Source organism: Plodia interpunctella, chromosome Z (assembly GCF_027563975.2).
Source record: "Plodia interpunctella isolate USDA-ARS_2022_Savannah chromosome Z, ilPloInte3.2, whole genome shotgun sequence".
In the NCBI taxonomy this organism is placed as follows: Eukaryota; Metazoa; Arthropoda; class Insecta; order Lepidoptera; family Pyralidae; genus Plodia; species Plodia interpunctella.
Window position 1 is genome coordinate 11,463,467 of NC_071324.2, and position 18,784 is coordinate 11,482,250.

General features: G+C 35.1%; 1 protein-coding gene across 1 annotated transcript; it reads left to right on the plus strand.

Annotated features, from left to right (window-relative positions):
* The first annotated feature begins 263 nt into the window (after positions 1–263).
* Positions 264–18,695, plus strand: msk (moleskin). Its single transcript, XM_053768311.1, has 15 exons — positions 264–434; positions 1,124–1,675; positions 1,811–1,995; positions 2,495–2,668; positions 2,978–3,123; positions 3,701–4,504; positions 4,996–5,219; positions 7,949–8,125; positions 9,971–10,107; positions 10,534–10,736; positions 11,716–11,849; positions 12,256–12,367; positions 13,171–13,314; positions 13,820–13,901; positions 14,077–18,695. Exons 1-14 carry the CDS (start codon positions 351–353, stop codon positions 13,873–13,875), a joined length of 3,132 nt encoding a protein of 1,043 aa, XP_053624286.1. The 5' UTR covers positions 264–350; the 3' UTR covers positions 13,876–13,901; positions 14,077–18,695.
* The last annotated feature ends 89 nt before the right edge of the window (positions 18,696–18,784 follow it).

Below are 18,784 nucleotides of genomic sequence, written 5' to 3' on the forward strand. Positions count from 1 at the left end.
TAAACATTAAGCCGGGTCCGCTGCGCCATATGTTAAACAGAACATTGTACATGGCGCACCGGACCCGGCTTTACATATTCCCGTTGTATAGAGTACCTTCCACAGATATAAGAACATAATGTTTAAATATCTGCTTAAGTGAGAAAACCTCCAGTTCATGTCCGAACCGAAGCCGAACCGAATCTTCGACTGTGAATATTTTGACACCGCCTCATAACAATGGCAACATTTTAAGACAATACTGCCATAGACAAGTAGAGGAAATGTCTTTTTTACTTCCACGCCCGGCGGCGGCGGATGCCCTCCGTAGATAAAGGTCTTATTTTTAATTTAATGTTATTGTCGCAAAAATGGACACCAGAAAGCTGACGGAAATATTACGCGCTACTATCGATCCCAACCAGAGGCAGCAGGCTGAGGAGCAGTTATCGCAGGTAAACCATCAGTCATCCACATGCTCCGGAATTTTCTAAAACGACCAAATCGCATTGTACGGCAACGTGTTGGAGGTTTCATTGTGTGATGGGCTTCTCCAACCAGGCGAATATCATGCCGCGCTGGTATTATTCTCGATTAGCATGTTTTTTATCTTGGATTTTGTATTATTCGTTTTTATCCTGCTGCTAAGGTGAACATCGCCCTGGAAATATGCTATTTTTGAACCCCAGTGGCCATTATCGCTGCTTTATCTGAGTGGTTTATTGTAAGACTTTGGAGAGAAATATCTACCCTCCTAATTTTCTCCGGCTAAAATTCTTGTCAGAATTTTTGCGCCAACGTGGTCTAACTTTTGGGTTCTATGTACATTATCTTCGTCATATTAGATTAAAGCTAGGTACTACTAAAAAATAACCTTTATTTTACATGTCTTTTTATGAAATAAACCTCTTGTACCTAGCTTTTATTTGTAATTTATTAATCTAAATTTACATGTTATACAATTTATGTGCCTATTAATATTAATATATATCAATATTATAAATTTTAACACTATGCTTCAATTTGTTTCCTCCAATCTATTATTTTTAATTTCTAAATTACTTTCTTTGATTGTTTATTCAACAGTAAATTAAGTTTTTTAGCTTCGTTATTTTGACTTTTAACAACTATTAAATTGTTTTAGATTCATAAAATCATTGGATTTGCTCCTTCTCTGCTACAAGTGGTTATGCTCAATGAAGTTCAGCCACCGGTTAGACTGGCAGGTGTGGTGTATCTTAAGAATTTGGTTACATCTGGCTGGCAAGAAAAGGATCCTGAAGATGAAGAGCCTGCACCCTTCGTCATCCATGAACAAGACCGGGCCATGATCAGGGACAGCATTGTGGATGCCATTGTCCAAGCCCCAGACATTATCCGAGTACAACTATGTCTGTGTCTGAAAACTATTATAAAACATGACTTTCCCACCCGTTGGACCCAAATCGTTGACAAAATTCACATATACTTGCAAAACCCGGAGCCTTCCAGCTGGATGGGAGCCCTTCTGTGCCTTTACCAGTTAATAAAAAATTACGAATACCTTGTTGTGGAGAAACGTGTGCCACTTATAGAGGCCATGAACCTTTTGCTGCCAATGATGTACAACCTGATAGTGAATCTCCAAGCTGATCAATCAACGGAGTCCGTTCTCATACAGAAACAAATACTCAAATGCTTTTATGGTCTAATTAAGGTTAGTTAAAATTAATTAACAAAATCACTTTCAAACCCCTAAGTAACTATAGCTGCTGAAATTTAACAATTTGTTTCTACTTGACATAACCTAACTTTTACAGTGTGTTAAGTTCTCATAATGATTTTCTTTCAGTACATCCTTCCTCTAGACCTAATAACCAAGGAGATCTTTACGAAATGGATGGAAGTCCTCCGGGCAGTTATGGAAGCTCCCGTCCCGGAGAGCACTCTCCAGGTAGAGGAAGATATGAGAATGGAGTTGCCGTGGTGGAAGTGCAAGAAGTGGGCCGTGCATACTCTGTACCGGCTGTTTGAAAGGTAATGGATATGGAATGCATATTTGTTAATCCTTAAAGGTTTCCCACACAAGATAGGTCAGGGCCCGATGAAGACTGTTTACTCAAGAGTCTAAATAAATATTTCTGTATTTAAATATTGCCATAGTTCTAAGTATGAACTATCACACTATGGCCATATTGGGCATGGCGCTTTGAAGATGTTTTTGATTTACTTTACTCTAGGGAGATGTTGATTTATTTTTTCTAAGGATAAGTAACTACATACTATTGACGTCACATTAGAGTATCATTTAGTTTGGAGCATTTGGATGAGTCCAAAGATATGTTTTTTTTTTGCCACATATTTAAAAGTATTGTCACAATCGCAGTAATTTTTTCACTGGTGTTTCTAGTAATATAAGGGCCTTCAAATAGTCATCAAAAAAAAAATTGTCGTTTACCCTATTTTACATAAATTTCTTTTATTTATTCTTTAAAATAATTATACATATATTATTTTAAGACTATTTTCTCTTTAGATACGGGAGCCCTGTGAATGCTCGTGAAGAATATGTACAATTTGCCGAATGGTATCTGACAACCTTCACTGGTGGCATACTTGAAGTATTGCTGAGGATACTTGACCAATACAGGAACAAGGTTTACATATCACCCAGGGTTCTGCAACAGACCATCAGCTACATAGACCAGTGGTGAGTACCACAGTACGATTTTTTTCATTATGATATTTAACTTTTAAATGATCATTCAATCAGCATTGAAATTAGTGGAATTAATAAAATTCTTTAAACAGTACATTATTATCTATTGAAATTAGTGGAATTAATAAAATTCTTTAAACAGTACATTATTATCTAAAATAGTACTAAAATATTATTATATTTGATAATATCAGTGATATTATGACTTTTAAATAATGCATAATAGAATGAAACTCAATGCAATCATTCTCACTAACTTTTGTATTTATGATATTAGTATGATATGATATTTTGTTTTAGTGTGGGCCAAAGCCACTCGTGGAAACTACTAAAGCCACACATGTTTGCCATCATCCAAGATGTACTGTTCCCGTTGATGTCTTACTCAGAATCCGATGAGGAGCTATGGAACACGGACCCACATGAATACATCCGTATCAAATTCGGTAAGTGCATCTATCTGCTGTTCTCTACATGTATGTTTTGATGTCCGTCAATGGAAAACACAGAAAATGTGTATGTATAAACATGTTAATTTCTAGAACTAATAGACCGATATGTTAAATTATATATGTAAATATTATAGCTGCATCCATGAGCGAGGCTCAGAGCTGGATTTAATAGTGTAAAAGCGTAATTTAACAAAATAAACAAGTTTTTCTATTAGTACTTGTAAATTGTTAATGCAATGGCGTTAGCTTTATGAAATATTCATAAAAATCCAGCCAAACTGGTCATTAGATATTCAAAAATAAATTTAAAAATGTGATGAAGTCTCTTGTATATTTTCATCTCTATTGTGGTGGGCACTATTGTAAAGGCCTCAGAACAGTGGCTCTGTCAGATTGTACGTAGGGGTTGGTGGACAATCTCCACCAAATCCAGCTCTATGATGGTTAAAGGCGACCTAGAATCCCAAAATACCCATGAGGCCGATGCCGCGCCACTCAGATACGCATTCCATATTCGTTCTATAAACACATCAAGAAAATTGTGGAATGCAAATATTCTTTTCTTTCCCAGATATATTCGAAGATTTTGTATCACCCGTCACCGCAGCCCAAACTCTCCTAATATCATGCTGCAAAAAGCGAAAAGACATGTTAGAGCGCACCATGCATCTTTGCATGCAAATACTGCGCAGTCAGACCGGTGAACATGGGCCTCGACAGCGAGACGGCGCCCTTCATATGGTCGGGACTCTCAATGACATTCTGATGAAAAAGAAATTCTACAAAGAAGAGATTGACTCCCTTCTCAGCCAGTATGTTTTCCCCGAATTCCACAGCCCTCTAGGTTACATGCGAGCTAGAGCTTGCTGGGTTCTTCAATGCTTTGCTGCTGTTCGTTTCAAGAGTGAACCTCTACTTATCGAAGCTGTACGTCTGACTATTAACGCTCTTCTCACCGACTCAGAACTACCCGTGAAGGTAGAAGCGGCCATAGCCCTGCAAATGCTATTGACGTCGCAAGAAAAAGTCCACAAATACCTGGAGCCCCAAGTAAAGCTGGTCACTACGGAGTTACTTGGGATTATAAGAGAGACAGAGAACGATAATATTGCAAATGTACTTCAGAAGATAGTACCGTTATATACTGAACAGTTGATGCCAATGGCGTTTGAGATCATGGACCACTTGGCGACGACTTTCAGCACGGTTATTGAGACGGATTCGGGGACTGATGAGAAGGCGATTACTGCTATGGGTCTCCTGAATACCATGGAGACGATTTTGAATGTCATGGGCGAAAATCCTGATATCATGGCGCAGCTAGAGAAGACGGTGCTTCGCGTCGTGGGGCACATCTTACATCACAATATCATTGGTATGTATACAACATTTTTGTGTGTATATGTTCTTGTTTATATTCAATATTACATTTTCTGAATTATCCTATTTGTTATTTTATAAATCTGAATAGATATGTAGCTTTGAACTTAATAACTGTAACAATAAATATAGCAAGCACACACAAAAATAGCTCAAAAATAATAATAATAGTATATAATAATGTATGTCCTTCATGTGAATAAGTCCATTTATGTTTTAGTGTTTAGTCCATTTATGTGTTATCAATGGTGGTCCATTTAAAACATTTTTCATAATGTACTTATTATCTATAGTCAAGTGGCTTAAATCTGATGCATATATTTCACTGCACTCGTGTCTTTTGTTTTCAAGATTTAATGTGTAAAATATTTTTATGGAACACAAGTGTTTTATCACGATTTTCAACAGATAATTACACAAATACAGCACTGTACGACAAAAACATATTGTTTTTCACCAAATTCCGAGCTTATATCTTATTTTCAGAATACTATGAAGAGGCCATGACTCTGCTCTGCGAACTAACAACAAATAAAATATCTGAGGACATGTGGAAGGTGCTTGAGCTTCTTTACCAGATGTTTGAAAAGGAGGGTTTCGACTACTTCACAGATATGATGCCTGTGCTACATAATTACATTACAGTGGACACCAATGCTTTCCTCTCCAATGAGAACCATATACTGGCCATGTTCAATATGGCAAAAGCGGTAAGTTTCTAATATAGTTTTTCACTTCTAAACAATTTTTGTAGAAGTACTTTACGACCATCGATTTGTATTAGTATCGATTTTTACGACGAAATAGGTATTAAATTATATAAAAGCATAAGATTCAAATCCATTGTTTTAAGTTTTAACCATTATTTTATGCACTTATGTAAGACATTATTTGGGATAGAAACACTTTAGATTATTATGAATATGTTTAGGATAGAGTGCAAGTATACTGTCACATATATATATTTATCTAATTTGCATGTTATGAAAAGCATTCAATGCCAGCCTTCAACCAAGTTGCCCTTGCCCTTGGAAGTTCAATATGTGCTAAAAACCAACGATTCCCTATAACTGGCAATTAAAGTTGAAAATCGCGTTCCTCATTAAAAACGTCCAAAGGTCGAATTATATAAATTTGAATAAAATTCAATGATTTTAACTGCAAAATATAATAATATAAATAGTATAAATAAAGAGTTATGCATATTATATAAAAATATATTGCAATATTACGACGAACAACGAGACACAGGCCCCGGGCACTAAGTGTGGGGTACGAATAACAAAATCCAAGTGGTTAAATGTCAATTCATTCTTGCTTGCTTCATTTAATGTCTTGTTATAGATCCCACTTCTGTTTAGGTGTTTTCATGTTCTAAATCTTAATGGTAAGTGATAAGGTTCCAAATCGATAGTTAGATATTTACAGCGTATGCAATCTAGGTATCTTGTACGAGAGGTACAATCAACAGCACATCAAACTATCCAAAATCAATGCAGATTCGCCTATATGGCCGTTGCATTGTGTTCTATACATGGTAGCTTGAGGTGCGGTTGAATGTACAGACAGACTGCTTGATCAATAAAATTGTCATGTTAATAGACTGATCGTTGTGCTTAACTGTTCCAGAGGTTAGCTGACCCAAGAATAGTAACACTGTTATATGTATACGAAGTACATACGTACTTTATGATTATGAACCAATTTTCATTATTTACCACTCCCACTTTCACATGTTAGTGTTGATTCGGAAGTATGGATTCTTTATCATCTGTGAAAGATTTTCTTTCATTAACGAAAATAAATAAAAAATATCGGTTACCACACACCTCTCAATTCTTTAGGGCTTTTATGTAAGCAAGTATTAGCCGGTTAACTGATGGTAAGCAAACACGACAGTTTGGGTTGTACACCAGCAACCCAATAACTTAATGATACATTGCCCAGTTAATAATTAACACCTACTCCTCATTTGTTCTGACTGAAATGTGTTGTACACACTATCCACATATTTGCGTTTTATTTTTGTGAACATAACTTTAATAATTACTGATTACTTTTTTTAATAAGTGGATTAGTTTCTCTCTCATCTCTTAACATCAGATAGATATGAAATTCTCGCAATAATTTTGATTCCGATACTGTTTTACCGAAATTACTAAATTTAATAAGGTAGTTGCCAAGGTCAGAGAATTGTAAACAATGTGTATAATCTAGATAAAATAGATATATTTAGGATCATAACGATAATTCATAGACTGTAACAATGCAGCTGGATCTAAATACGAAAAGTCCATTTTCAAAAAGTATGAAATTATAAAAATAAATTTAACCATCATAAATAACAAAAAAATTGTAACAACTTTTATTAAGAAATCATCACCATAAACGTAATATTTAATGTAGCTGTCGAAAAAACATCTTTCTTCGCGAATATTTTCTCACGTTGTGACGTCACTTGTTCGTGTCATTTAGTATAGAATGTTTGGATGAGTCCAAAAATGTGTGATTTTATTTTTGTCATACCTTTGAAAGTATTGTCATTGTCACAGTATTTTTCCACTGGTGTTTCTACTGATATAAAGAGCCTTAGAATAGTCATCAAACCGAAAAATTGGCAACTAGCCTATTCAATTAACTACTGTTTGTTTTGATATGTATGAAATCAGTTTAATATACATTTTTCATGTCCTTACTTTGTAATTCTAAAAATTAAATTTTTTGCCGAATAATTGTTAGTACGAGAGCCCAGTACGGTATTTGTGCAATTACTTGGGCATCTAAAAACCTAATTTGAGAGATGTCAGAGAATACAAAATATTTGACAGTTGTGTTAGTTGTGGGGAAAACAGCTACAGATATTCAATAAATTCAATACTATATTACATCCTGAGAACTGGTCATTTCAATAATCATATTAAACTGCAACTTAATTGAAGTAGAAGGTTGATAATTCATATCAACAACAATAGAATGGAGGATATATTGTAGTGTCTTGTTCTGACGGTCTCTAGTAAATACCAAAAATCTCTCTTGAGCTTCTCTATTATAGTTGAGTCGAACGAACTTTATATCTATCGAATCCCCTGGTAAAAAGTATGGGTGATCTAATTATGAAAAGTAGCAGCTGCGTCGATCGATGTACGATCATATGTTGTCATCAATAACATTACATTTGAATTATGTATTTTCCATTTATTTCTGACGGATGTGACATTTACCAGTCACCTTCGACGATAATCGATACTGCAGTTCGTCTGGCGATGTTGCAAAACTTCTTTATAAATTATTCTAACATATCAACTAGTTACTAGATATGTTTTATTTTTTTTATTTATTGATTGCAAAAGATTACAAAAAAATTTGAACAAATTCGATGGATTTAACGCCGTAATGACATTTTCTTCACTTCTTTATACGATACTATTCTACTGTACAGGTGCTAAACTCGGACGCGGAAGACGAGTCTGAGATCATAGCCGCCAAGCTGTTGGAAGTGATGGTGCTCCAATGCTCGGGCAAGATCGACAACTGCTTGCCCTCGTTCGTGGAGCTCGTGCTGAACCGGCTCACTCGGAAGGTCAAGACTTCCGAGCTCAGGACTATGTTGCTGCAGGTATGTGGCACTTCGTCTTATAGAAGGCATCAAGCAATCAAAAAATCAAATCATTTATTCAGAAATTAGGCCTTCACAAGCACTTTTTCTCGTCATATACTATTATGCAAGTTATTATGCAATTAAATGATGCAAGCAGTACCCCAACGAATCTCGGGAACATCCATGGACCTATTGACCGGTAGGATTAAAAATAAGCGTCACAGAACAAATAAAAATTAATCGCCGTAAAATGAAGCTTTGATATTTATATCGCCGTAAAATGAAACTTTGATATTTATATCAAAGCTTCATTTTACGGCGATTACGGGAGCGAAGCCCCGTGGAAATTTCGGGATAAAAGTAGGGTATGTGATATACCAGTTTATATTCTATCCATGTACCAAATTTCATAACAATCCAACCGATAGATTTTGCGTGAAATAGTAACAAACAACACATACACTTCCGCTTTTATAATACGAGGGTAAATCAAAAAGTTCTTAGAATGACATATTGATATATTTTTTTTGTGGGTAGTTTATTATTATTTTTAAAGAGTGATTATCGTATAATGTTTATGCTCAGTTACAATCGATTCGGTCGTATCGTTTACAAGCAATAAATTATTAAGTGCCAAGGGTATTCCAACGTATTGAAATATGGAAAAAAACGAATTACGTGCGGTGATAAAGTATCTGTGCCTAAAAAAAATGTCCACTAAGGAAATTTTTTTGGATATTCAGGAGACATTAGGGGATAATGCTTTACCCTATTCTACAGTAGCTTACTGGGTTTCGGAATTTAAAAGGGGTAGATCAACTTGTGAAGATGATCTGCGTTCCGGGCGGCCGTCAACCTCCATCACAGAAGAAAATATCAAAAAGGTCGAGAAGTTAGTTCTGGAAGACAGAAGAATAACTATAAAACATTTAGCCGAGGTCCTAAAGATTTCATTTGGAAGCATCCAATCCATTTTAACAGATTCCTTGGGGTTCAGAAAAGTGTCGGCAAGATGGGTACCACGAATGTTAACAGAAGAAAACAAAAAACGTCGTTTGGAAATTTCAAAGCGCAATCTTGAAATATTACAGTCCGATCCGGATGAATTTTGCCGTCGTGTTGTTACCATGGATGAAACATGGGTCCACCATTTTGATCCCGAAACTAAAAGACAAAGCATGTCTTGGAAACGGCCATCATCGCCACCAATGAAGAAATTTCGCGTTGCTCCTACCGCCGGCAAAGTTATGGCCTCTGTGTTCTGGGATAGTGAAGGAATCCTTTTTATCGATTACATGCCGAAAGGACAGACCATTACTGGATCCTACTATGCTAATTTATTTCCAAAAGTGCGTGAAAATATAAAGGAAAAACGGCGAGGAAAACTGTCATTGGGCGTGTTGTTTCTTCACGATAACGCTCCTGCGCATCGGTCCGAAGTTGCGCTCACGGCAATCCGCAGTGCTGGCTTCGATCTTCTTGATCACCCACCATATTCTCCGGACTTAGCCCCTAGTGACTTTCACCTATTTCCAAAATTAAAGGAGCACATCCGTGGAACTAAATATAGTGATGACGACGCAGTTATGGCTGCCGTAGACGACTTTTTTGAGAGTCAAGAAAATGATTTTTTTTGGAAGGAATTAGAAAGTTAGAGAAGCGGTATACTAAATGTATTGAATTAGAAGGAGATTACGTTGAAAAATAAAATATTTTTGTACACATCTCCTGGTTTTTTTATAGTGATTCTAAGAACTTTTTGATTTACCCTCGTATAAGTAGGATAGGATGTTACAGCTGTCTTGTCTTTTACTTTTTTTACTCAAGTTTTGGATTGAAATTTATATATTTATCTTATCGTAGGTCCTGATAGCGATCCTGTACTGCAACCCTCACTTACTATTCTCGATCCTTGACAAGCTACAGGAGTCTGTGCCCAACGCGTCCATCACCCAGCACTTCATGAAACAGTGGATACACGACACAGATTGCTTTATGGGGTCAGTTACATTTAAAATAGACGTGTGGTTCCGCCCTAGTGTATGACCACTCCATATGATATGAGTGTTATAATTTTCTATTTGACACTTGCCAAAATGGTGGGCATCAAAATCTGTTTAGTAAATTGTGAGACTAAATTATATAATGGAAAACTAAAATCCTTTATCTAGTTTAGCATATTCTTATATAGATTGTTATTTACCTTTTGCAAATTAATTTATTTATCTAACGTACAATTGGTGGTCTTAACAAAAGCTATAAGTAAAACCCTTGTACTTGTTTTATTGTATACTGTTTTTCTGTAATGTTTACGTGTACATAAACGAATAAATAAATAAAAAACATATTGATAAAAATGTTATGACAGCGCTAGAGTGCGAATTGGTCAGACTTATGGATGAAGACAAGATTATTATAATCAACAGACTGCACGACAGAAAGCTGTGCGTGCTCGGCATCTGTACTCTGCTGGAGATGGGCCCGCAGAGACCGAACCTGGACGAGATCGTGCCGAAGCTGCTGCCGTCGTGCCTCGTGCTGTTCGACGGGCTCCGGCGCACTTACGAATCACGCGCCGACGCGGAATCCTCTTCCTCCGAGGAGGATGACGACGATGAAGATGACGAAGGTATTCTTGGTGTTTTTTTTTTAACGTTCAAATCAGATCATTGGTTCCTTAATGTTCAAACAGATCTTGGTTTACTAATACTTTCGCGCTTTGAACACATAACTACTTAAACAATATTAACGGGACTTTGGCTGCGACCACCGCGACTAAAAGATCGTTGAAACGTCAGCAACATTACATAAAAAGGGCTCGTGCTAAGTCCCATTAATATAATTTATGATGGTATTATTGTCGAATCGGAATTGCTATTACACAATTTTGAACAGCATGACTATTTGGGGAACTCAATTGCGCAGTGGTTAGCTTGGCATGTGATACTGTCAGTTAAGTCACAACTCGCAATGGCTAGTAATTGGATGGGTGAACAAAAATATATTATTTTGAGCTCCTCCGTGCTATGGAAGGCACGTGAAGCCACGAGGTCTCGGTTGTATTTCCAGTCGGTAAAACCCGCCAGGCCATAATGGGCTCTAATGGTGGGTCTTGACCCTACTCCTTGTCCATCCATAAAGAAGGCTTATGCCCGTGTAAATGGCTGATGATGATGGGATGGCTGACATTGACAAATCTTATTTGCCAACAATATACAAAACTAGACGCGACCTGTCTGAGCTTCGCTCGGGGAAAATCATTATAAATTGTTGGTGAAAATGTCTGTTCATCGTTTTTGACTTTATCAGACAGACAGACGCGGTAGAGGAGTTTGTTTTATAATATGTAACTATAATAACTACTTATGTACTACATGGTTACATTTAGTTCTAAAACAAATAGGCCTGACACCAACAAGAATTCCACCTACGAAGTAGATAAAAATCCGTATCTCAAATGATGGAGACCACTGGACACTTATGGAAGATATTACTTTATGACTTTTGATGTTCCAAGTCCATAAAATCCAATTTTGATCATGGTATACATCCAATGATGTCAAAATTCACGAGCATGAGTATTGAACCAAACATTTATCGTTGTACAGAAGTGCTAGATAGTGAAGAGGATGACCTTGAACACGACTACTTGGCGAACTTGGCCCGCCTCGCCACCAAGAACAGCGCGGCTCAGGGGGTCGAGGTCTCTGCTAAGATCGAGGACTACGATGATAGCGACGATGTGAGTCCATTTCTTATCACTAACTTGTATAACCAATGGGGTGCTTCTCAGGAGCTTTTAGACGGCTGCGATCGCGCTGTCTCCTTTCAATTTTTAACAAAAACCGGAATTAGTTTTACTATTGGACTTTAAATTAAATATGTATTTGTATGCTGTATATGGCAAGACATGGCGCACTGTATCATTATTATTTTTTACCTGTGTTTGACAAATAAATTGATTGATTGAATAATTGTACTGTAGTATAGTCAATTTTGTGAAATTATTGATTTTGGGCGCAGCGGTCGAAACGCTCTGCGTACCACCAAATGCCACGCTGTTTCAAACTTCATCATATTTGGCCTTTCATACAGACAGACACAACAAGGGTACTTTTTTTTATAATAATGTAAGGATATTTTTGCAGGACGATGAAAATTTCGAGCATAACGAGACAGTACTGGAATGCTACACAACTCCACTTGACGATAAGGACTGTCTGATCGATGAATACATTAGGTTCAAAAGTACTCTGTCAGGTAAGCTATAGATCTAACTGCCTGTTTCACCGCTTACTGATAAAGTATCTGATAAACTATATGTAACAGATGGTGTTAAAATTTTCCATATGTGGGGTACATAGAACTATGTGGCAAATACTGTAGGCAGATTTGTCTTGCAGTTAGTTTATCGGTTAGATTATGTAATTTTATCAGATAGTGGCGAAACAAAACCTAAGTATTACATTTTTATTACAACACTAACTAGAATTAATCAATAATTAGAAATAAATAATTGATGAACACCATTTGCCTACATCGAGATGGTTAAATCAATAATATTAATTTGTTTATATAACAAATAACACAGATTTAGTTAGCTTTTATTGACCGAGCGAGGTCTGCAAATGAACTTGGGGCAAAAATGCATTTTTTATATCTATGTATGTTTGTAACACGATAACTTTCGAACTGTTATTCTGATTTTGATGAAATTTGAAAGGTATGTAGGATCTGTCAATAGAATTTTTTAAGTTCGTGGGACAACAAAATCAGTCAATTCGTTTTTGAAGTAGTTTTGTCACAGTTTTGTAAAAAAAAATGTGTTCGCGAGGTCTTACTTCGCGGTGAACAACTAGTATCGGTCAATGGATTGAGGAGCCACTTCAGATTTTAAAAGGGAACTCACCCCTCATGCCGAACCCTGGAACTACATAAACACATTCAAACTTGTATCAATATGAAGTGGCTCCTCAACATGAAAACATCGGATCAGTGCTCATTCGCCCTCGATGGCTCCGAGTTCGTTTTCCGAATTTTCTCATAAAGTTTGAACGTTTTAGCTCTGTCGACGACGGAGCCAGCTCTGTACCACGCCCTGACCTGCGTGCTCAATGACGAGCAGCAGAAGCAGCTCAAATCTGTGCTCGTGCTGGCCGACCAGCGTAAAGCGCAGCAGGACAGCAAGCGCATCGAACAGAGTGGCGGTACGTATAAAGCGCTCCGTTGTTTTTTGATGTCCGCCGACGGAAAACGCGGAAATTATGTTGTGTTTCGACGTACGTCAACGCACGTCAGTGTTCGTTGTTTTCGTTTTGCGTGGCAGTGAGGTGGCTATTGGCTATATTTTCACAATATTGAAGTTCATCGATTTTCACAGAATATTTTTTTAAGAAAATTGACAATCTAATAGATGCGCAATCTATTGAATGTGCTATTGATCAAAGTGTATAAAATTAGATCGCATCTTTATGTAAATAATCTTACCACGTCTTATTATGATTTTACATCAATATTAATTAAAATTGACTTTTTGGAAAATTGTTGATTAATATTTATTTTACATTAGCATATATAATTGGAATAAATATTTCATATATTTTCAATAAAATTGAACATGAAGTTGAACAAGAATATTGCTTACATGTTAGTAACTTTTAAGAAAAACCGGATTTTACATATGTGTAATTGGATATAATTATTTATTTACAGGCTACTCATTCACCGTGCCCGCACAAGTACCAACAAAGTTTAAATTTGGATCATAATCTAAGAACGCGTACTAAATTCTCAAGTAAGACAATTTTGTTACACTGCGAACCTGTTTTTATTTAGTCTTCACTAACGAAAACGAAACATTTTATTCTATTCAACAATAAATACAGCATTTGCCTATATTATAAAAGAATTTGTATTCTTTTATAATATAGGCAAATGCTGTACATATACAACATATTAATTTGTTTTAGGTAGCAAGCCAACGGGCCTACAATTCTTGGACTATCCAGATCATCTCCATACAGTTTACATCACTACAGTTCACGAGGTTTGGTCTTAGATGGATATACGAATACTATAATAATCAACCGGTTCTGTTTATTCTCGTTATATAGGTTCAACTCACACTTGCGCAGAGTTGAAGCGACGCGTTAATGTCAAGCTGTGTTACAATTTAGGTATTTTTCTTCATATATGCCTAAATAGTACAATAGCTTACAAATAGTATATATATTAGTCACAGCTACCATATAATAGGCAATATGTTTAGGAAAGTATCTTTCAACAAAACAGAGTGAAGATTCCATGTGATCCTTTTCACCGCTTACATTTTATCTAGAACTTTTAGCAGGCATTCATATTTTGAAAAATAAATTATCTCAGTGCTGCAGTACATTTGTCTGTCTTTATTTCTGTGTTATAAAGTCACTGCACTAACAGTTGTCCAATGCGTGCAGTGAGTCTGAAGATAATGGGACAAATAATTTATTAATTTTTTGGCACTTATAAATCGTAATATACATTATCGCTAAAATATCCACGTAAATCTACGTAATAACGCGCGATCGTGTCCGAAGGGCTTTTCATTATTATTTGATAGATTTTACTGACGACTTCGTACACGTCTAAAGATTCAGCTCACGGTTCTTAGTGGGGAGCACTAAAAGATGATATTTCCCAAAATTCCTAAGGATACATACCAAATTTCAGTTTTCTAGCAGTAGTTTCGGTTTTGCGTTGTCTATTAGACAGCTACGAAAGAATTTTCTATATTGTTTTTCTTCGATAATATTTATAAAAAATATACAAATAAATTTTCTTTTTATGTGATAAAAACAACCCCACGCGTCGCTTCGTGAGTGTATGACTTTACGGCCTCTATTTCTTAAGTTTCGTTAAAAAGAGTCCTTAAGACTGCATAAAAGGAGTACGAACCCTGCCTAAAAAAAGAGACAGCACGATGCTTAAGAAATAATCCTTAACAATCTATAAACATTGAACTAATATTGACTAAAATATATTTTATTCACACTTCAAGCTATTTCGCTTCAATATTTAATGTATATTTAATTCAATACAATATTATTACTTCACGGAGGCTAAGTTATTAACAAAGTGATTCTATAGAATAGAAGCGCCACACGTGCCACTTCCAAACGTTACGGCATGCATGTTGGTCGGCAGTTTAATCGAGTAAGAGCGCAACGCGTTATTTATTACATGAATATGGCGTTTAAAAGCGTATGCTTACGATGGAATCTGTCAAGCAACTAGGTGACGTGTATATAGATGTTGACTTGCTGTACGTTATACGTATCTCCCTTCCCTTTCGTTCAACCAATGGCAGCGACATATTGTTTATCAAAGGACATGAGCACTTGATCTCACCAATGAGAAACATGCCCATCTCTGATTTAAAGCTTTATACCTTTAGCTGCAGTGACTTGGAGGGCTATTTTGACAGCGGATTATTGATCCAATCATGTATTTATTGTACATTATATGTTATTCTACATATAGCAAATAATATACTTTGCACATGTCTTCATCCCTCACGGACGGATCATCGTGCTACATAGGTAATCGGCCACTTCGGCTGATTTCAGTCGCACTACGTCTAAAACAACGTGCGCTTGCATTGTCTCTAGATAAATACGAACTAAAATACACATATTCTCAAAAAATCCTTGTTAGAAAAAAAAGAGTATATTGATAAACTTAATGTGTATAGATATTTTAAATTTCGTTTATGTCCACTACTTTTCATATAACGGGGGCATTCCATTGTCATTTTAAAGTGATTAGTAGCTTTCGAATTCCCGAAATCTTTTACAAAGCAGTGCTGTTAATATTTTTCAATTATTTTAGATGTCCATGTCCATGTCCACTGTGAATTTTCATTTAGCCGAATGTTTATTGACGCAACTTGTTCAACTATTCAATCTTATTGCGAATCATATAAAATTAAACTAATCCCGCAGATAAACGTGTTCTGCTGAATTTTCTCCACTTTTGATGATAAAATTCGTAATATCAATTGACTACACCAATTGTAGATTAAATCAATTTTTTTAAAAGAGAACAAGTGGAAATCTTCTATGGAAACATAACTTTTATCCTGTGACTTTTTTACCAGCTTTTTAGTGGTAATGTTCTATAGATATTAACCGATCACAAGACTCGCCGGGCTATACATAGGGTGCATAGCAACTTATCAATCCGGTACTATTAGAGCCTAGTCTTAGAACACCGAACTTGATAATTGATAATAACAACAGCAAAATTGTGTTAATAAATAGAACTGGTCATGTAAATTTTACAGAAAAGACTTTTGTTACAAATATCGATGTTACATTATATAAAATTTGATCTTGCACGTTTTTGATATATTAAGAGTAAAACAAAAACTTCTATAGTTTTCAAGTATACGATATTTAATCGTATAGTAGGATTTTTGTGAAAATAATGTAGGGAAAATAACAGATAAGCGCTCCCTTACTTATAACGAGGTAATTTCTTAAGTCTGGGCCAATTTCCTTGTGTCCTTTTCGGTGGTTATTTACTGTGGTGTCTCAGAGTTAAACCAGATCATAGACAACTTCTCTAATTCCAGCGTCATATAGGCGCTTCCACCTAAATATAATGCAGACCGTATCAAAAGTTTGTTGCAAATTCACTAAGTAATCATAATATAACTAATTTTGTTTATTTTGTCAAATAGGTACGTTTACTGATTTCTATTACGGCGTTGTAATGTTGCCAAGAAACGGTTATTGTTAAAAAATTGGGACATTTGATGGTTGCTCCCTTCTTTTTTCCACCAAACTTTGAAGAATAAACATTGTTAAAATTGTGAAAATATTTTATACGTACTCTACCCGATTTAATGGTTTTATCAAATTATCACTTGTGTGAGATTTTCCCACTTCCCTGTCATATTTTTTTTAATAAACATTTTAAAGTTATTATTTGACCCATTAATAACTAGAATAGTATGAAATAATTTAGCAATACTATACAAAGTATGGAAAAATAACCAATTTTATTCATTCGTTTGTAAACTAGCCTTATACTTGTTGTAGGTTAATTATAAAGTTATTTAACAGCCCGCGGGGCTTTGCTGTACTTTGTTATTTTTTTAATACTTTGTTATATGATTTATTCTACTATACCGCTGTGTATGTTCTTTTATGGCATGTTAACTGTTTTCATCATTTATTTAGTCTCAGTTTTAAATTTGTGGTATAAATATAAATAGCTTTTAAGTCCTAAAAATGAAATGCATTTACGGAGCACGTTAAAAATACTTGTTGCAAGCTTTTCCTATCGGAATAAAATATATTTTGTGTTTTTTTTTTTAATAGTTATTAATGATATAAATTGGGTCGTTGAATGTTTTATATAAATGGAAAGATCATATATCCTTAGGTATTGTAATAAATGTTTTAGGCTGGTACTATTTAACGTGCGCTTTAAATTTTCACTACTAGGTAATATTAATTTATGAATTGATAAAGACGCAGATGATATATTGAAATCTCGAGAATGCGTTTAGACGGCGCTGTCCAAACGCGGGATTGTGAAAACGACCATTCTTTTTAATTTTGTTTTAAGAATTGATATTAATAAAAAAAAATATATTCGTTTACAAGTTTCGATGTTACAAATGTAAAAAAAAAAAAACGATTATAACGTTAGAAGTGTCGTTACACTGGCTATTTTTCCATGGATATGATCCTTTGTTGGTATTGTTAAATATTGAATTAAACAGAAACTTCTAATTATTATCTTTCCATTTATTAAAAAGATTTTTTTTTCAATAACCCAATTATAACAAGTTGGTTATTGTAAGGTCCATTGAAAAAATATAGATGTCGAATTTGAAATTTGTAAGTGTATACATAATTGCTATATTCTATAAATCAATGTGCTATGCTAATTATATGTTCGATTGTGATGCTATCATCGAAATTATGTACATATTGATAATGATTATGTCAACACCCTTTTTATATTATTTGTCAAACTATAAGATTTCAATTGAAATTGGGTGAAGGCCGATTGTACTATGTATAAAACGTTGTCCGGTAGGTTTCTAGTAGTCAACAATGTTTTATGTTACTAAATTATTTACTATATACAGCAGATGCGTATGAATATGACATTAGAATTTGAAGTTTATAAAAAATATGGTTCAATCTGTATCCTAGCAACATATTAGTGTTAACACATAGATAATAATATATCAGTAATTCTGAAATAATCTTTTCTATAGGAAGTTGTAACACAGATTATTCCTAATCTGTGGTTTTTAAGAAAAAAACATTTTAATGGAATAAAATAGCGCTAAACAAGTTAAAATTTGAATGTTATATACCTAATTATACCTAATGTTTCGGTATTGTTTGAGAATATGCATGTTAGATGTTCACTGTTCGTGTACCGATGCACACAGATCTATATCATTATGACATCATTCGAAGCTATCCTATCGTTATGAACGCATTATCTAAATTCTTTGTGTTATTATACTGTACTACACCTTAGTTGTAAACACAAATACATATAAATAAAGTGTATTTTTCAGAAATCATATGTTATTATTGTTAGAACTTACAAATAACCCAAATCTTCAAATAGTTTGCAAACCGCGAAGCAAGGTGCTCTATTCTGCAATGA

Bases quoted from the DNA above. Each gene is read 5' to 3' on its own strand.
- msk (XM_053768311.1), top strand. From the start codon at position 351: ATGGACACCAGAAAGCTGACGGAAATATTACGCGCTACTATCGATCCC. The intron at 12,368-13,170 runs GTAAGCTATAGA...TGAACGTTTTAG, and splicing joins GTTCAAAAGTACTCTGTCAG to CTCTGTCGACGACGGAGCCA. The intron at 13,315-13,819 runs GTACGTATAAAG...ATTTATTTACAG, and splicing joins GCGCATCGAACAGAGTGGCG to GCTACTCATTCACCGTGCCC.